Here is a 21,181-nt window from a genome sequence, read left to right as displayed (position 1 = left end):
AGAGAGAGAGAGAGAGAGAGAGAGAGAAGAAAAAAGGTCTTTGAACAAACATTTGCGTTTTGATAAGAAGTTCTTCGACGATGCGCATCAGAGTAGCGAGTTTAAAATTTCTTTCTTCCTAATTCTTTTTTTTAGTTTTTCTTCTTCGTTTCAGAAGAAGTTTCTCGATCTTCTTTGTGTTCTTCGCGCCAGCATCTCCTACTTCTTTTCTTTTTCTTTCCTCCTTCTTTTTCTTTTTTTCCTTTCTCTTCGGTATTGTTCCCTCGAAGACTCGAAAGATTTAATTAAAATCGTCGGGATTCTGGCGAACGATGCCAGGACTCGAGGAGAATTTCTTCATAAGCCCATGCAAATATCGAGCGACCGGCCGGCCGGTGCAACGAATCTCGAAGTATGTGTGTTATGCGTAATTGGGCGTCAGGGTTATCGTTTATGTCGATTAAATCTTACGGAAGATGTTGTGAACTCTCTTTCATCGAGGAAAAATATGCCGTCATATTTGTTTATATTTTCCTTCTCTTTTTCATTCGATTTGTTATCACTTTTTATTTTTATCAATCTAATCATCCTTGATGATGAAGTCTTAAGGTTTAAAAAAAAAGAAAGAACAAAGTAATACCCAAAGATCGTGAAGAAAAGGTGAATGCGAGCTCTAACAATAAGACATCATCTGATATCATCTTAGACGACTTAAGATTCTTCTTCGCCTTAAACGAGACCAATCGATGTAGACGCGACAACATAGTTGAACGTAACGCGCCTCATAATCAGAGGAGTTATCAGGTTTTATGAACCTGTAACGTGAACGACGGAAGCCGCACTCAAGCTACATGCCAGTATCTGTCGTTCTCTGTCGGGTCGAACGAGCGATCAATTTGCAGTGCTCTCTCTCTCACTCTTTCTCCTTGCCTCTCTCTCTCACTCTCTCTCTCTCTCTCTCTCCGGAGATAGAGAGATAGAGTGAGAAAGTGAGTGAGTGAGAGAAAGAGAGAGAGGGGGAGAGAAAGAGAGAAAGAGAGAAAGAGAGAGAGAGAGATATAGAACGACGCATACGACGCAACGACATAAATTGATTAGGCGAGCCGAGGATGGCCGGTCGTTCGCTCGTTCGTTCGTTCGTTCGTTCGTTCGTTCGTTCGTTCGCTCGCTTGCTCGCTCGCTCGCTCGCACTCTCGATCGTGGATAGAAAAATCCTGGGAACGAGACCCCCGCCAACAAGAGAGGCCCTAGCGAGCCAATGAAAATAAAAAGGATGTCAGATTGCCGCAGCGTCGGAAGTTACGGATTAAGTTAGGAAGTAGACAGTTAGTGTCGCTCAGGAGAGAGCGAGAGAGAGAGAGAGAGAGAGAGAGAGAGAGAGAGAGAGAGAGAGAGAGAAAGAGAGAGAAGCTGGAAGATCGGATCACAGAAAATATCGTCGAATAATATCCGAAGGCCTAACTGATAAAAATAGTTCCCGTGTGAAATTGGAGAAGCGACGCAAGAAACATTTCTTTTATAAACAATTTCGCATATCTATTTCTATGCCCAAAGAAATAAAAGATCTTAGTGATTTCTTAAAATATCTGTGAAATAATGTAAAAATGTTGAATTTTGTGTGAATCAAAGTCATATTTGATATGTGGCAAAGTTAGAAAAAAGAGATGAATGAAAGAAAGTGATTGAGGAAAGAGGATATTTCTCTCACCTTTATGTGTATGATAAATGGGAGTGAAAGAGAGAAATTGAGAGAGAGGCTAAAATGGGTTGGCAACTTCGTCTCGCGTGCTGACCTTTTGAGGGTGGATGAGACGGCGGTATTACGTCCGAGGTAGAACCTTGACCCTGGAATCACAGTTCTGTTTGGGTTGGACGCTTTCATATCGAGCGCTTCCGTGTGGAGATATTATGACATTGAATCGAAAGAGAAACTCTGGGATGTGCATTCATAAAAATATTACTGAGGACGGCATAAATATATGGAAATTTAATTATTCCAATTATCTTGGTATTTAATGGATCGAATTTAGTTTTTAGCCTACTTATTCTTAATTTGTCAAACTAGTACAAATTATCTTATTTCATCCCTCATTACAGCTTCAAATTTCATAAAGCATTCTCACGACATCCCAATGAAAGATTTTACTCGAAGCACGAATCCCTAATGTTTCACGATTACAAGGCAGTTAATGATACACGGAGGGTGCAGCATCCCGCCCCTTAGCTGGCTTTTCTCATCCTTTTCCCTGCGTGAACAGGCGCGATCTTTCAGAAAGGAGAGAAAGAAAGAACAAGAAGAGGGACAGAGAGAGAGAGAGAGAGAGAGAGAGAGAAAGAGAGAGAGAGAGAGAGTGTTGCGATAAAATGTAAACCAGCAGACTCGGTTGGAACCCTCAGTTGTGGAAAAGACCCTCCTCAGAGAACGGAACCCAGAGGTGCAAGGGTGCTGTGCGTTATGATTATTGTCAAGGTCAGGGTCACACCCAGCTATCTGGGTTAGGGAAATCTGTACCGTTTGAATATCAGAACGCTCGAACGTTTTGCTACCCCTCTCTACGAACAGTCAAGATTCACGAAAATGTAAAAATCGATTCAGACACATACCATTTACTTTCTTTATACAATCGGAGATTTTCAGTTTCAGTTTCTTCACGAGCTAAATACGTATCTCTGATTTCTTTCTATGAATAGCGTGACGACGTAGGGAAGCGGGCACCCTCGCCTCATGGCTCGTGCCACGTTTTCAGGTTTGTGGGGGAGTCTGCGTCACGAGCAGGGTCCTCGTGACTTTGGTTGGGGTTCCGAAAAAGATGGGAGACGTCCACTGATGCCTAATTATCTGAAAGCGTGGCACGCACCCTACTAGGGTTCCTCTTCCCTATTTTCCTTGGACACCTGGTTGTCATGTTTCGTCACAAGCAACGAAGAAAAGAAACATTCCTCAAGATTGTTTTCCGTTAAGAAACCATTCACTAAGTTTAATCTTTAATATGATAGTGAAAATATCTTATGTTCGAGTACACATATCATGAATTACATTGAATCATAATTCGTATAGTGGGTACGAAATAACTAATGGATTCTTATGGTGCCCTCTCTAGTGTAGAAATCCAATTGACGAAAACTGACCTATTGGTCATGTTTTCACATCGCTTATAGAACTGGGCTCGAAGAAAATAGCGGGGCGTCGCTGGCTTTCGTCCTCTATCCCTTTTTTTCTTTTTTTTCGGGCGACCAGCTCTTCTCCCTCATGTATCGTATTAAGATATCAAATGGCCAAATCCGGAATCCCCTTTTCAGGAACATCATGCACCAAAGCGTGGCGTTTCGGCTACCCTTTTCTGGTCGCAATGTATCGCTTGCCCTCACAGCTCCTGGAGGAGGCACAGAGACGGGGGTGGGCTTCGGGATCATGAATGAAATCCCTCTTGGAGGGTCGAGCCTGGGGTGCCTGACCCTCCATACTCATACCCATGTCGTACTTCTGGCCCAGAAGAGAACGACATTATATTCAAAACAATAACACGTCCACGTGGACGGGATACTATATGTCCATTTGGATTTATCTTCGATTGATATACTTATTTGAAAAATATGTTTTCATTATAAGAAACAGTAGCTTTTGAAAGAAAGATAGCTGAATCTTTTCAGGTTAGAGAAACGACTGTCAAACGAGAGGGCCATGTGTTGGCTAGTCGAACTGTTTATCGTCAGCTAGCAAAGCTCTTGAACTCGAAGAAACGAAATGTTAAAATTATGGGTAGACTATCCTTGTATTAGTACAATTTAATCGCATTATTTTTCTAACTGGGTGAATATATTTTTCTGTCGCGGTTGGCGAATTTTCCATAATCAGTCTGCACGGCAGACATTATGCGGGAAAATTCTATCCATTATAAAGAAATTAACAACCAATCGAAGTACTCCTTATCTTAACGACGAGTTCTGGTGAATATGTTCTCGTTATTCTCGTACGTCACGAATAAGTTTTCACTGAATAAAGAAATTACGACGGGCCGTTCCTAATAATTTAACGTAATTTCTTCCTCATAAATAGCACCTGACGTAGAAGGATATTAAGTATTCCCCTTCTGTTTTAAAGGCACCTTACTTACACCTGCCCATCGAGTCACACGCTTCCCCCACTCTTCTCTTTTTCCACGCAATTCTCGATCGTCTTTCTTTCTTTCTTTCTCTCTCTCCATCTCTCTCTCTCTCTCTCTCTCTCTATCTCCATCTCTTTTCTTCGCTCCCTCTCTTTCTTCGTGCTTTACCTACTTTCGCGAGTATATGAACATACGAAGAAGCTTGCGTGCGAATTTCTAAAGGGGTGAAGGGTTCCATGAAATAAAGGAGACCGAAGGTCGAGCCCAATGGTCGAATGATATTCTATTATCGGTTGTAAAACTTGAAAATTGCTGTATTGAAGAATCTTTTTCTTTTATTTTCTTCATGAGAAAGAGAATATTCATTGCGGGACGTATATGATTATACATTTTTAATTATGTGTAAAGATATATTATATACATTTCCGATTCTATAATATTTTTTAATTAATTCAAGCCTCGTATGAATTAGTGTTAAGAATTGCAAGACGTAGTATATACATTAAATACTATATATACATAATTTCTAAGGATATAGTATTGTTTTTGCTTTTTCATTCCCAATTATCCAAATAGACCGCATAGTAAAGTCCATTATAAGGGAAAACAAAGATTGCAAGGAAAAGAGAAAGAGAAGAAGAAGGACAGAAGGGAAAGAAAGTATTTGTGTGATACCTATTTTTGGTGATAAAACGCGGAAGGAAGAAGGAACGATCTATAGGGGGTCCGTGGGTCGATTCGTGCGCTTCGCATGTTTAGCCACGGGGTTGTTTTGGTACGAGAATAAACCCTTGCTCTTTGCCCCTTCTCTCCGTATTCGTATGAATCTAGATTTGTAATGGAAAGAAGAATCATAAGGTTCTTTACTAAAGGGAAAATGTCGATACAAGTTTTAGCCTATTTACCAGCAATTACATTCAACGATAAAACGTTCTAAGAGAGTGATATTTATTTTTTATCTATATCGATCCAGGAAAATCATTTAAGAAAGACATCCTTGTCTGTAGGATATATTGAATTTATTTTAATTATTATTATATCTTTTCCATTTCCTCTTGGGTTTCACATAAGACTTGGTGTATTATTACTTGCGCAATTAACGATAAGACTCTCACTTTGTTAAGCGCTATCGTAACGATCTCACCTTATTTACTATATACACGTATACGGTTAACGAGTCCAGCGAAGGACATCAGGAAAATTTAGTAACGACTACGTGGTTTAAGCTCGCGGGTAAAGCGATAAATAGCATAATGACGTAAATAGAGGGAGAGTTTTCTCTGTATATTGTATAGTAAAAGGGTATAGATACGGTCTGCCGTTGAAACTAGGTGGAACGTTCCAGTGGCATAAACACGGAGTCTTACTTGGGCCTTAGCGAAGTCTCATAGCTTGGTAGGAGAAGAGAGTTGATGGTGGGATCGGGGGAGGGAACGAAGCGGCGAACGGGGAGGGGGAAGAAAAAGCGAGGCGAGCATCCTGCGTGCTTTAAGGGCGTAGCCAGCGATCTTCGGCAGTATAGGGTATATATGTATCGTTTGGTTCACATGTAAGAAGGGACGCCCTTATGTCACGGGGTTGTTTGAATGCCAGCTGCGAGGCGCCCAAGCGAGACCGCGTCGGCCAAGTCCCGACGTATACAAGGAAACGTTATAAAAATAATTATTAAGGCCGTTACCAGTACGTACCAGTTCGATTAAATTTTTTTTTTGTCCGACCTTCCTATGATATTTTTTCATTGCGTATTAGTCATATTGTCGTATATGTATATTATCGTTTCACTCCACGAGTATAATTTAAATAGAATATTGTAGTACGCATTTGTTGTATTGCCACGAAATTGGGATTATCCACGACACGAAAGTTTTTCGATTCATAAAATTTGTTTTATGAGAACTGTTCAATATGTTCGAGTAAAAATAGATTTAAAAAATATCTACTTTTACGTTACGCTTTTAGAATCATTTTGGGAGGTCAAATATCTGTAACGAATAGATCGTCAATTTTGTTCAGCGATGCGAGGATAATTTGAAGTTATGATCTTTTCTTTACTCGACATTACGGTGCACGGGGCGTATAGTCTAGGCGAGTAATAGAATCGATTCGTCGCGATTCCCCCAAATCAGCATTTCAGTAGAAAGAGAAGTTTTAACCTTCTATTTTGGATTGTATCGATCGAAATGACTGAATCGTAATTAATTTTTCTATACAACTCGAAGAATGTTCTGACTGTTTTTTATGATTTAATAACTTCTATCATTTTCATATCCTTTCTTTTTTTATTGATCCTTATCGTCTTCAGTTTTAGTAGTATTTCTTGGCGTTTAATTTTGATTATACCAAACATATAAAAACTAGGAATTTAAAATATATTCTTAAATATTTCAATTAATCAATCACTTACCGTTTTATCGTTTAAAGGTGATTCCAAGTTTTCATATGGCGCGCGTTCAACAACCTGTCCTTCGGATATACCATTTTCAACCGTCGCACTTCTAATGGGTGCAACGGCTCGTTCGGCCGCCGGCCATCTGTCGTGGAGTGAAAATGGTTTGTCGAAATTAAAGTCAGCTAAGCGAAAGTAAGAAAGAAAGAGAAGGAAAGAGAGATCTTCGTATAAGATATAAATATATTTCAATTTTGTTATTTCGTTTGAAATTTTTGATATTTCGCAATTTTCGCGCTTAGTGTGCTCTACCAAATCGTACGACTGGTAATAACGTGGAAGAAAACTGTAATATGTTAAGCGAAAACTATGGAACATATTTAATTTCGTGAAATAGTACTCCTGTCACGAAGATATTAAACTAATCTCAAAGTTTGAGGACGATCGCATATACATTTTTAGAAAACACAATAAAATTCTGAAACTTTGTTCATTCCCAAGAAATCCTACCGCAAGTTAACCGTTTCTCTTTTACTCGGTGCGTGTTCGCACTGTGATTATACCGAGTTTTTTACGTGTAACCGAAATTGTGCTAACCGCAGGTACCGTCGTCGGTTGCCATTATAAACGGATCGAAAGGAAGTTGGAATCAGTTATCGTTAAGATGCTTTACTGGTTTTGTTAAAGAATATGACAGATTCTAATTTTATTATGTGATGAAAAAAGAAAACATGGCCGCAACTAATTCGATCAGCTGATGAGAGTAGAACATATAATTCATGGTTTTTATGCTCATAATAAAATTATTTTAATAACAATTCGAATAGAAGTCCATTTGTTTCGACCATTGAACAAGCCTGAACTTTTTGGCAACGCCGAAAGGAACCCACACGATGCGTTTGACACTTTTATCGCGTGCGCGCTATTCGGGACAGAGTGTATGCAACGGATACGTTCGACACAAAGCAAGGAAAAGAGAGAGAGAAAGAGAAAGAGAGAGAGAAAAAGAGAGAAAAAAGGGGGAGTAAAGAGAAGGACGTTCGACGACGCGACACTAGCGAATCCTTTCATTGGCTGTGCGCGAGAAGTACGAACGGCGTCCTCTACGGAAATCCGGAATTTTTTTTATTTTACATTCTTTCTCATTCACTCCTATTTGCCGCCTCCCACTACTTGTTCCACACGACACTCCCACTCCCGTCAAGTGGTCAATGTGATTCTTTCCTTTGATCAAACATGTCTTCGAAAAAAGGAAAAAAAGACAAATACAATATCATCTTTGATGGCAAATGTTAATTTTAACAGGAACGTATATTTTGTATCAACTTCAGCAGCCCTTTTCTCCTTATCGTGAAATTCGCATCTGCCTGCTTATAGTTACGAGGTAGCGGAGCTATATTCGAAATATTTGAATTAGCTTATCGTCGGATCGCTGACAGCTGCCGGTGCGGCGTCGCGCGTGCTTCTAATTACTCGATCTAGATCGGTCGATCCTATGAAGATCTTGAATGGTTAATTTCTCGAATAACGAGCCTACCTTACCAATAGGAAACTATAAAAAGGTTTCAGGTAAATATTCCTTTAGAAAGAAAATCATTATCGATCCTTAAATGCTAATTAACCTGTTTCTTATTAGATAGATCATCACTGATCGATATCATTTTCTTTGTATGTTGCTTGATAAGATCATTTTTAAGAATTGAATATGAAAATGCATTTATTCGAATTTCCAGAAAAATATTTGTAAATTTGTTATTCCGGCTGATACTTTCAAGAACACAATATTGATTTTTCGTAACCTGTAGAGAATTGTTTTGCATAAAAAGGGAATATTGGTTCATAAAGGAAAAAGAGCGAGAGCGTTGTTTGTGGTAGGCGCAAAATTCCGAGGATGAGAGACGGCCAGGACGTGGCAAAAATCGTTCGTATTTTTTAAGATCCCGACGTTGAGATAGTGTCGTCGGACCAGTTTGGCAGGCGCGGCACGCGTTTCGACGCGGCGTTTTTTAAATAATTCATAGGAGAAAGAGACGATCGGTGGTGAAGACCTGGGAGGGACAAAGATCTGGTGGAGGAGAAGGGGGAACAACGCATACGCATAAAACGAACGAAAAATGTCGTTCCTCCACTGAAGTGTCCTGAGAATTCCGAAAATTAAACCAACTTTTGTGAGTAACTAAGTAAACTTAAATTTCTTCCTATGTAAAATTCAAAATGTAATTTATCGTTGATTATGATTCTTTTTCTACATTACCGACTGATAGAAAAAGCGCGGGAAATGTTTACATTTTCCGAATTACCGTTCCGAAGTTTCGATAGATTCTTTTTCGTGAGGTTTTGGGAAAGATATGAAAATAAAAAGAAATAATAAAGAACGGAAGAAACGTTAAACAATTTTCCTTTCGTAGAGATTGAAATCGCCTTATCGATGATGCCGTGGGTTTAGTGCATATATTCGCACCGTGGAATTCCTACCATCGTGGCATCACTCGAGGGGTGGAAGACGAGTTATGTGCGTCAGGAAAAGGACAAAGAGAGAATTTCTTTGCTTTCACGATTAATTACGCCCTCATTCCCGCCCCAAGTGCGGCTCTTTCAGCGATGCATCGTCGATATTGACATTTGCCTTGCTTGCCTTTCTCTCTCATATCCTCTTTCTCTCTCTCTCTCTCTCTCTCTCTCTCTCTCTCTCTTTCTCTCTCCCTCTCCCCATAGATACAAACACACACATACACATAGACACGTACATGCACCAGTCATTCTTCTTCTGCATTCTTTTCAACGCAGAGGAACAGCAATCGGAGGGGTGGCAGAGGTAGTAGAAGAGAAGGTACACAGAAGAGAAAAAGATGTGCGAAAAAGGTGGCATGGGGGTGTGTGAAGGGAGAAAAAGTGAAAGAGATATATAGAAAGAGAGAGAGAGAGAGAGAGAGAGAGAGAGGGGAGAGAGAGAGAGAGAGAGAGAGAGAGAGAGAAAGATTGAGAGAGAGACGTAGAGAAGGAAGGAAAGAGGAAAAGAGAGAAGGGAGAAAGCGGGAGAGTATTATACAGGGACACACCCCTATCTTTGAAGCGTGTACTTATCGACTGCACCGACTACTACGCTTCTTTTTCCTCCGTAGTTCATCAAGACAGACCGCTAAAGGAGAGCAGGTAGGTTGGTAGGTAAGGTAGGTTGGTAGGAATGCGTGTATAAGGGAATTAGACCATAATCGTCCACGCGTATGCCGCGAAGAAGGGGACGTTTAATTTTCCGCCTACCTTGGACCTCGATGTTCACTCGCTCGGGGTGCCACCTTCATGACATACGTTTTCTCTCTCTTTCTATCTATCTCTCTTTCCCTTTTATCTTATTGATTATTTCTCATTTTCTCTTATACTAGCTGATTGATGGTGCCCGTTAAAATGTATAAAAATTCACGTTTTATCTTTGATATCTTTATATGTGCCTTTATATGTACAGAAATATTTTTTTTCGTCCTTTCTTAAAAATCTTTTATCGCGATGTAACGATTATTCGTTTGAATTATATAGCCATTCGTTTGATTGCCGATTTAATAGATCAAAAACGTTTGCGATATTGGGGTAGTTTATAAATGAAGTTAATTAAGAATAAATTGAACGAAAATAACTAGATATTTTATGGTACTCACATAAATGCACCCTGAAGGCCTTTCGTTATCGCTGAAAGTAATTTAATTTTAGGAGTAACGGGCAAAAAAATCAATTTTGTTTTATTTCGTGAGCGCCTGCGCTTGGGTACTTCGTTCTTATTAAATACAGGATTATCTTTCGCAGGCTACGTCGGTAAGGAAGTTTCAGTTCTACAAACGTTGAAAAACTTTACTGAAGTCAATAAATGTTACTTATGTCCGATGGTCGATGTCGTTTTGCGCCATCTACTGATAAATTAGTACGTCGGTATGATGGTTCGTTTTTACAGAGACGATAATGTAGTTTTCTGTAATAGTAGTGTAATATGTAGAAAATAAATATAAATTTTAAAACGAAATAATTATTTTTGAAAGAACATATTATTAACATATAATTTTTTAAATATAGTATTTTTTTTTTTAGTAAATATTTCTCATATTTATTGATGATTGACATGTTTCATGAGCAAATTGTTATTATTATCGACCGAGTATAAGAATATTACGTGAGAACTGCCTTAATTTCAAAAGGTAAAGGCGCATAACGTATTGTAGAGTATATTATGCTATTAGAAGACTATTTACAAGATATTAAAGAACTATTTTTTTCTGCATTGTTACAAACAATAAAATAAAGACTATGACTTAATGGCGAAGTTCGTGAAGATTACAGAAGAACTTTAATTCTTATAATCTACTTTTTTCTCAATATACATACATGCTAATTTAAAGTACTTTCTCGGTTAAGAGCTAATCTAATGCGTTGGCCCTGGAAGACTATACTTTTATTACTGGTTCTATTGGACTTAACGAGATCAATTGAGGCGATATGGTTGCCTTGATTTTACGATAGTACGTTTTAACGATAATGATCTAAAAGGCAACTGTACGTGATGTCACAGAAACAGAATCATTCGAGAACGTCGTATTAATTAAACACGTCTTATTGTTTTTCAGCACCTTTATCATTTGCAAACAGGCGAGGGAGCATTCAGGGAAAGAGGAAGAGGTCGAGGGAAAGGTGCCACGAGGGTGAGTCAAATATTTTTATTTATATGTAGTTTTTTTCTATTCTTCAAGAAGACAACTTTAATTACGTAAAAAACACTGCAGTTATTTGAAACTTAAGAATTTATAAAAAATAATCCATACATTTTAAATATCATGAGGTCTATTTTTGGAGTACTAATTTTTGTCAAATTTACCCGAGTGCTCCTAAAAAGGATGGATTATATCTAATAAAAACTTTTGTAATTTTAAGTACCATAATATATAACAAGAGGACTGTTTCCTCACAGTGATATATATATCTGTAAGATAAAAGACAAAAAAAAAGAATATAGTATTTCAAAACGTACGGAAGAAAAATTTTTAATCGAGCAAAGCTCTGTGCGATCTCATCCGCGAGCTTTGAAAACAAGAGATGGTGGCGCGACGTAAAAAAAGAGATCGTCTGAGAGGGAGAAAAAGGCGAGACGGAAAGATAAAAAAGGCAATGCGCAAAGTGCGATTCCGTAAACGATGCCGTTCAGGAAACATGCTTTTAAGCGATTTTTCTTGTCTGCAATCGTACTACCATATCAACTTCTCCCTTCGTCGCCCTTTTTAGGAATCTGTTTTTATGGCATTCCTTATCGTTATCATATATTTTTTATTATATTTTGTAAAAACACAAACAACATGAATTTATCTATATAAATACATTTACTTATATTTTTGAGATATATTTACTTTTAAACTTTCTCTAAACTTTTAATTATACTTTAAACTTTTAAATTATACTAATTCACAATTTTTCGATTGTATAAATCTTTCACAAATATATATTTTAAATATGAAAAAATTATTCTTGGAGTCTTCAAAATGGTGCGGTGAAAAATTTGGAATGTGCGTTATTGGATTTTAGAAAAAAAAATTAAAATTCGTGAAAAGAATATAATGAAAAAATTATTAGCTAACGTCGATTTGTTTCTCGTAAATCTCTTGGATGTGGCTGTACAGAGTTTGAGAACTGATATTAAGCAAGATGGTATTGATCGACGTGTAGTGCGCCTGTCTGCACTGCACCGCCATGTTTAAAATTGTCCTGCTTAAGCCTCCTAGTGGTTAAACCTGCAACTATACTCCGGCTATCTCGTTGCATTTCCTAACTAAATACTCTACGAAGCTATCATCATTTTTTTATGTTCTTTATTTACGCATTACTGCTTGATCACCTTAAATACTCTTCATTTAAAGCTTATCATTAGATACATTTTCCATTTGTTATTTATTGTAGTTGTATCGTCCAAAGCTTATATTTTAAATACGTATAGTTAATTGGAATAAGGGTTATAAATGCATTCCATATTTTTTTGTTCATAGTTTATGAAAATAATTTGCAAATAAAAATAAATAAAATATTTCATTATCTAAAAGATATAACAGGAATCTTGCACATCCAGAATTCAAGAATTTCTTTGGTTTTTTATCGGTGGTCTATCGATTCCTGCAAAGAAATAGTCCACATACATACATATGTACTAGTATCTGTATTATTCGAACACCTTTGTGACGAAGTGTTATTTTACTTTTTTTTTTTTCATTTTTTTTTAATGTATCAGGTAACAAGACATCTGCTAATCGATAAAGGTCTGTCGTGACATGTTAGATTCTGTGAAAAGTTCTTTGCCCTATTACGTATAAATATTATTTTAACACTTTGATACTCGCTGACATCACATTTGTCATTTGTCAATAGACCTTATCAGCCGAGAGCCAATTAAGCGGTTTTTTCCCTACCTGCAATTATGTCCATTATTATACTTTAAAACAGAGATATTTTTTGTGGAAACTACTACTTAAATTGGGTAGAATTATAAGAATTATACTGAAGAAATATGCAGTCTTTTATCACACGCATACGTTGGTAGGAATATTTCGAATGAATGAAAAATGATTGAGATTACATGAGAGAATTATCGGTTAATAAGAGTTTCTTGAGCGAAATATGACGAAATTATTATTTATTTAGTTATGTCAAACATAAAGTATTAAGAAATTTTTAATTAAGTTTAAAAATGAAAAATTCTAATAATATTTTCTATTTGAATCTCGGTATAACCTATTGAATTAATTAAATACATTAGCCCTAAGGAAAGTTATGAACATTTAATGGGGGTATCCTAAAGATATATAGTGATCTTGTTTTTTTCTTTTTCTCTCCTCCTCTCGTTATGATATACACGTACGATCACCATGGTGTCGACGGGAGCTAAATTGCATTAGGCAGGTATAAGAGGGGGTTGAGAAGGGTGGACGACAAACGGGGTGGTTGAGTAGAAAGGGTAGGGGTGGGTTGGACCACGCCATCTTGAACTCGCGAACAATGTGTCGCTTTATAGGCTCCTCTGACGGAAAACGGAGATAAATCTGCCGACAAATATCAATTGTTTGGATTTAAATAAAATTACTAATTCCCTTTTTCGTTCATTTTCTTCAAATATTCCTAGAGAAATGTTTAAAAACGTCGATGAAATTTTTATCATCTGTGTTATGGTATATTCAGAGGAGAGAAAAAGTTGTATGATTGCTTATCACAACCGATATCTATTATCGAGTAAATTTAGAAGCATTTATGTTACAAAATCTGTCTCTTCCTCTTCTTCTCTCTGACTATCTCCCTCGTTTGCGAACGATTAATGAGATTTTAATTACCAACCGATGACATCATAAATTGCGAACCATTAAGTTTCCACCCGTTATCGAAAATCCGTTCACCGTTTATCATCCTTTATAACATCGTGGGATCTTCTACCTACATACATACTTCCTATCTTTCCTATCCAAATAGTAGTAACCTACGACCTTTCTAACTATTCTCTCAAATCTCTCGTTTACATTCATCATCTTAAAGGAAAAAGAACAAAAAATGAAGAAAAAGAAAAGTCAAGGAAACTTAATCGAGTTTCGTTCAGGGACCGCTCCGGGGCCTTCCAGTTATCTAATCTATTGACGTATAGATAAGATAATTTCGGCGCTTCTTCATTCCGGTCGCTACGTTAGCAAGATAAATAAAGTCCTTATTTTTTATTAATCTCGTAATTTTTCCTATACATTCGAATTGCTTGGAATTTTATTATCGTTAATCTAAATCTCTATCTTTGTATGGTACGTGTCGCTTCTCATAATACGCAAATGCGCTAGATTCAATTTCTAGAATAATGGATTATTTTGATTCGACGTTAATACGTTCGTATAACTTCTTTATATCTTTATAGAAATCACATACATATGTATACGCTGGGATCAAAGATCATGGCCGTATGCTTTTGTGATCGAAAACTCAAATAATGTTTACTTGTTTCGCAATGTTAGATGAAATGTTAATTGGGGTCTTAAAAAGTTCTCTCTTGCAAGTGACTAGTAATAAAAAGTGCGATGGGACTTTCCTCTGTTTCTTTTCTTTTTTTATTTTTATTTTTTCAAAAGGTATTTTCACTTCTCTCTAAAGACTCGTTCGAAATATTATCTACTTGGAAGAATAACTTCAAGCAATGTATAGGTACATTACTTTGCAGAGGTGAACGACTAGCCACTAAAGGGTTACTCGGTTTCCTAGAAAGAGGGTTGGCACAGAGCGGATTCGAGAGCAGCTAAAAGGGTGTTATTCGCCAGTGGCAACGCGCTCGGCAACTTGTTGCAGCGACGTTAATAAACGAAGTCCCGAGGAATCATCTCGTTTGAAGGATATCCGGTTCGATCCTTTACCTTCGTATATTCCAGTCACGGAAAGCGAGCCACTTAAGAGAATGAGATAGGAAGGGGAGGTATTAGAATGGGAAGGAAAATTTTATCGTCCCTCAACATCACGTCTTATCACTTTACATTTCATTTCTTGCTACTCGATACAACTGCTATCAGGCTGAATACAAACGATACTACATATTTATTTGAAAGATAACTTTTTGATCCTATCTTTTTCGTAATTAATTGTTCACAATCAGCGTGAACATAATTTGTTATCATTGAAGTCATAAAAAAAAAACCTTAAATACAATTTTTGATCGCGAAGAAAGTAATTGAAAGAAATCTTGCGATCTAAGGTATTCTTTAGAAGTACGATTAAAATCAATAACAATAACAACAACAACAACAACATTCACAAAGAAAGATTGATGCCGTCCGTAAGTATTGTCGTCGGGAACGTAAGAGTCGGAGACGGTCGACATCGATGCGCCTCTCGCGGAAACGGAAGGAGTGGGAGCATGGGTATAGTTGGGTGATAGTGGGGAGAAATGACGACGGGATAGAGGGGTATAGTAGTAGGTTGAAAGCAGAGAGAAGAGAGAGGGTTTCGACCGCGTCCCTTCGAAGCTGCGGCTGGATGATGCGGGGTTGGATGGCGAGGACTATCCAAGAGGAAACGTTGCTGAGAGGGGATAGAGAAGCGCGACTCGTTGTGTCTAGAATACCAACCTTCACTGAGGAGATGTTTACAGTGGCGCGCAAAAGTTTGCCAGCTAGTTAGGCTCTTAGCTATATTATGAAAAAGAAAACAATTGAGTAATTTTTAGCTAATGCATTTTTTCAAATTTAATGAATTGGAAGGCTGTTAAAATCTAATAGGAAGATGTCACTGGCATTTTTTTTAATTGAAAGTATAATTGAGATATAGTGATTTTTGCATGCCACTGTATGTATCGGAAGAAACGAAAAGCGAGGGTGTGTGTAGGTAAAAGAGAGTGTTCTGGAGAAGTGGGAGTCATGCTGGATGAGGATGAGGAGGTGGTGGAGGAGGTGATAAAGGAGTGGGGGATCGCAGTCGACGGGAGTAGAGGTTTAATGGTGGGGAGAAGGCTGAACGGAGAAAGACGATGGGGAGTCCGGTGCGAGGGAGAGCGAAAGGTTAGCGACACGAAAAGGCACGAACGTTTCCGAGGCGCGCGTGACGCGAGGTTATAGCTCGGTGAAGAAGCAACGCGGAGGCGCGCACTTGACGCTACTCTAGTGGCTAGCTTTGTGTGGCCGAGAACGACGTGACCGTGTCCGTACTAAGCGCGAGTATATAGTATACCTTTGTAAAATCACGAATAGAGGGGGAAAATAGCGCGGGAAGATATCTCCTGAAATATATAGAAAAACTAAAGAAGCGAAGAAAAAGGTAAACGGAGTAGAAATATTATCTAAGACTGTCTACGTTTCCCTTTTTTACCTTTTCCCTTTTTTTTTTTTTCACTTTCTTGCAACCTCACGTGTGACGTGAGAGAGGGGGAAAGCGAGAGATAGAGAAAGGGAGAGAGACAGAGAGAGAGAGAGAGATAGATAGATAGATAGAGATAGAGACCCGCAGCGTCAGCGCGGGAGGTCGATTTCCGTTCGAGTCAAAACGCGCGGGTAATACAAAAAAGTTTCTTCTTTTTCTCGTCTCCTTGACGTTGTCTGTACTATTTTCTTGGACGATTTGGGTGTGGCGCTGAGAATACGAGAATCTCGACGCGCGTCATGAGCGCGAAAATCGAGAAAGAGAGACGAAGATAGAAAGTACATAGTCGAAATGTTGGAACGCGTGGAAGAAGGAAGATAGAACGTGTGAGTGTGCGCTTAACGTGCATTGGAAGGTTCTCCCGAGGAGAGGAGAAGGCTTGGAGTGGGAGTGTTGGTAGTGGTGGGGAAAGGGGAAAAGATCGACGAAGAGAAACGAGGAGATAGAGAACAGTCCCGCGGCTGTTTTTTGGCGGTGAACGATCCGCGAGTGTGTGTGGGTGTTCGTCGACTAGCCACGATCGATTTTTATCGGTGGTCAGTGTACATGAAGCTCGTTCTTCAAAAAGAGAGAAAGAGATAATAAGAGATCCATACCTTTATCCGGCGAAAATATCTCGAGGAACAAAGTGAAAATTTGTTATTTTGTATTCGAACGGGCTCGAGGAAAGGTAGGCTTTTTTGTTTTATTTTTCCTCCATGTAAATTGTTTCTATACGGAATGAGATATCGTTACACGTGATTTCGTCGATCTTCGTCGATCTTTTCCCGAGAATAACGAATGCCGAGTCGTAACCAGATGGATCTGGGAACGAGATTGACTCCTTTTTATATCGAATTGCATAAATTTCGGACATTTTTCTTGATTGACAGAGATCAAGGAATCAAAAAGAATTAAATGGGCGGGAAATCTTAATAGGCTGTATTACAATGAACATGTTAATACGATAATCTTGTTGTAGAATAAAATGAACATGTCGACGATCGACGATAAAACCATTTTGAATTAATAAAGATGCTTTTGAAGAAGGATAATCATGCCACTTTGTACGGAAAACTCAAGCGACGCGCTTCAAGTTGTTCAAGCGGCGTCCGCCGGTTCTTCAACCGTAATACGCGAAAAGTCAAGAACTTTGCCTTGAATTTTATTCAATTGTATATAGTATGTATTTATTGTTACGAATATATGTACACACTGTCAGGTATATTCTTTATTAGATTAATTCTTTATTAGATTCTTCAATAAATTCTTACTTAAATGATCGTAATATTCGTCAGTTATATCTCTCACAATTTCTTTTTTTTTCTTTTGGAACGTATCCGATTTTTTCAATGCAATTTTGATTAATTGCTATTTGGAGCATGAAACACGGTAAAGAGAAATTATTTCAAATCGATCGGGAAAAGAAAAACCGCGCGTTGATCAGCGTTACAGCCGACATCGTTCACATGTTGTTTACTACACCTCTTAACGAAGCTTCCCTTCCGTTTTCACGCTCGAAAACATCTCGGGGTATCGGTTGAAGCTTCGACTAACGCACGAGATGGCCCTACTCTCGATTTTTTAAAATAAATTAATCCTCAGCCATTTATCTCATCCCTTTTTTCATTCCACCCTAACGCCGACAATTTTTTTCTTTTTCTTTCTCCGATGTTCTTCTATCTCTTTCTTTTTTTTTTCTTTTTTTCTTTATCGAAGCGAAACGCGAAACACTCGCGCGAAACTTCGCTGGTTGCGTAATCGCTCTATCGCGGAATTCAGGTCAAGTCTTGTATTCTCTCTGTACTGTTGCTAAAGCGAGTCGCCTCGCAAAATATCTGTCGATGATTATGAATGGGTCTTCAAAGTTTCTATAATGGCGCTAGAAGGCGTGTTCGTTCGTTCTGGAGTTAAGCATCGTTAGTTAAAAATTATTATAAGACATCAGCCGATAACACGACATGTACGAGTTGCGTTAAAGTATATTTCAAAAAGTGCGTGCGTTTGCCGCGCAAAAGAGGGAGAGAGTGAGAGAGAAAGAGATAGAGGGAGCCGGTGAAGCTCGTTTTGGCTTAAATCGACGGAATGTGAATCATCGCGAGTGGAATGACCGGAGGTAAGCTGAAATCGGCGGCTAGAGAGCGGTCGTTGCCCAGAGGCCACGCGTTTCAACGCTCTCATGAATTGACACGTTGCTATTACTATAGTTAATATACCTTTTTTTTAATTTTTTCTCTCCAGTTGCTTTCTCTTTTTCTTTTTCTTTATATGTATTTTTATATATCTCTCTCTCTCTTTCTTATTTCTTCTTACATATTTTTACTAAATTAAACGAAATTTCGTCAGGAATAGACGAGTTAGACCTTGAATCTCCACAGGAATACAAAATGAAAGATGCCATATATAATTAACCGACATTTTATGAGAGTAGGGGCTGTGAGCGTATGGCTGATCCTGGATGTGTATTTATATCGGTCCCATGCGTATTTCTAGATTTTAACGTTGACGAACAATCATCTATGTTTTATGAGAGACGTTGAAAAATTGAAGTTTGTATTAAATTTCATTTTTTTAAATTGCTAATATTCAATCAAATAATTATGAACTTTACCCACAGATTTGTATTTCCCGCGCAATGCTATATCAACAGATATTTGCTTTTATGAGCTTTAAGCTTAGGATGCATCCGAACAAAGCGCGGTGTAGTAAGTCGTGGAACGAACGATCGTCAGTGGCAGACATTAACGTCCGAATAATTGGCCACGTGATCGACCACGTGGCTCTCTTGCGTAATGGATTCCCTTTCTAACCGGTAGCCACGAAACTCTCGGTCATAGATTCCACTTCAGTATTTTTACCTGCTGATAAAAGAGGAAAAATTTTTTGAAAAGGAAAAAGGAAAGGAAAATGATCCATTATGACATGTATTATATTTCCTCAACGATGATCGACGTTTCAAAAGGACCCATCATCTTTTTTTGATGAAAATGGGTCTAATACTTAGTGTGTTCGAGAATATTGAAAGGTAAATTTTTCAATCGATGTGTAGTAAAAAAGAAGATATATTCTTATAGAAAGAGGCAGAGAGAGAGAGAGAGAGAGAGAGAGAGAGAGAGAGAGAGAGAGAGAGAGAGAGAATTGAACAATGTTGGATCAATGCGATTTACCAATGAACTACCAACGATAGAAGTAATAAAAAGCCCGAACTATATTGTCCCTATTTTTTATGATATATAAAATCGTTAGCCGTGCGTAATGCGATTTTTAAATTTTGAAAAGGTGCTCGAGGGAGCGTAAGGCACCCTGGTATAAATATCCTCATGACGAAGCGAATCGTTCGCGATTTAAAAGGGAACGAAATAAGAGAACGTATTATCTTTTCAATAACCGTGCTCGTTAGCTACCATCGACTTTGGCTTCCGCGTAATTTCGATCTCCATTGTTGGCAGGATTGTGATACACATATATAGGCACACATCTACAGAAATGTACATATGTACGTTATGACGGATTCATCCTTGAAGGATCGACCGTCCGCTCAAACCTTCTTTTTTAACGATCATTATGCGCAATAGATCGTTTATTCGTCGATTTATTTCTATGATTTATGGATACGCAACATAATGGGAGAACAGTCTCATTAACAAAATGATAAATCAAAACCGATCTATTACTGCTTTATATTCGTTTATAGTATGCACGGGTTAAAAAAAAAAGAAGAAAAAAAACAAGTAAGTAACAATGGACGATTCGATGAAAGATACTTAACAAATAATTTAATTGTTGTTGGAAATTTATTTGAAGAACGAAAAAAAGAATGCATTGTACGATTAGATTTATTAAAAGAAGAAAAAAAAGTAAGTAGAAAAAAAAATGATTTAATGAATTTCCACGCTCAAGTTCGGTCATTAAAAACAGGATGCGCTTTTGCTTGTCTTTGCCATTAAAGAGCCGTTGCTGTCTACGCGGTTTGGACAAAGGAGAGAGAAGTCCCTTTTTTCTTCTTTTCTTTTTCCCTTCCTCTCTCTCTTTTTGCCTCGCATGAGTTTTTCTACAGCCTCCAGCGGATTTATTTCCGACGAGATCGTCCGAAAAATGAGCTCGTAAACGAGCATGCACGTCGGTCGTTATAGCGCGCGGTACTTCGTGGCCGTTAGAAAAATGAACGAACCTGTGCGTCGCGTTGTTCTAAATGAAATGGCCAAAAAGGTGCTCCGGTTTGAGGCATCTTCTTTTTTTAGTTTTTCCTTTTGTCTTAAGAAAAAAACGAATGATTTAAGAAAATTCAACTCCATATATTCCAAGATCACGATTACAGAAAGCGATGTTTTGAAAAGTCAAATATATTAAAGATTTACAAACGAATGCTATACTATATGAGATTTGAAGAAGTGGTAGAATTTAATGGAAAATAATTTAAGTATTAAATTCATAAGATAAACAAAAAGATAACCTTCGTATGGATGAAATTACACGCGAAGACGTAGGAAGGATATTCTTAAGAATTCTCAACGGCGAGGTATATGCGAATAATCGATGAAATTATGGTGGTAATAACCGGCTAGAGTTCAGCCGGTGGTCATTGTCCCTCGTATGAGACAAGGACAAACCGAAGGTTTGAGCTTTTACCACGACTACGTCGAGTAACGTCGTTAGTGTCATTCGTTGAAACTCATCTTCGACGAGGGAGATCGATGAGTATTTAATGTACAATTCGCGACAAGTCCGTTGAGTCTTCTTTCTTGCTGTTGAGAAGTAAAAGTTAGTGATTTGGTGGGGGGTGAAAGAGAAAGATATAAATATATATATATATATATATATATATATATATATA

At 38.0% G+C, this 21,181-nt stretch overlaps 1 protein-coding gene and 1 long non-coding RNA gene across 2 annotated transcripts in view; one reads left to right on the top strand and one right to left on the bottom strand.

Moving 5' to 3' along the window:
* The window catches only part of LOC122632981, a 47,392-nt gene extending 37,087 nt beyond the window's left edge, over positions 1–10,305 (bottom strand). The window contains exons 1-2 of the long non-coding RNA XR_006327988.1: positions 10,125–10,305; positions 6,490–6,616 (exon numbers count right to left, since the gene is read on the bottom strand). This is a non-coding gene — a long non-coding RNA (uncharacterized LOC122632981). The remainder of the gene's footprint in view (positions 1–6,489; positions 6,617–10,124) is intronic.
* Positions 1–21,181, top strand: part of LOC122632980 — a 73,228-nt gene that overhangs the window by 34,724 nt on the left and 17,323 nt on the right. Inside the window, exon 3 of the mRNA XM_043820330.1 lies at positions 11,082–11,156. Within this exon, the coding sequence (XP_043676265.1) occupies positions 11,082–11,156 (75 nt within the window). The remainder of the gene's footprint in view (positions 1–11,081; positions 11,157–21,181) is intronic.

Source organism: Vespula pensylvanica, chromosome 11 (genome assembly GCF_014466175.1).
Source record: "Vespula pensylvanica isolate Volc-1 chromosome 11, ASM1446617v1, whole genome shotgun sequence".
Classification (NCBI taxonomy): Eukaryota; Metazoa; Arthropoda; class Insecta; order Hymenoptera; family Vespidae; genus Vespula; species Vespula pensylvanica.
Note: the sequence above shows the minus strand (reverse complement) of the source record. Positions and strands in the feature narration are given on the sequence as shown.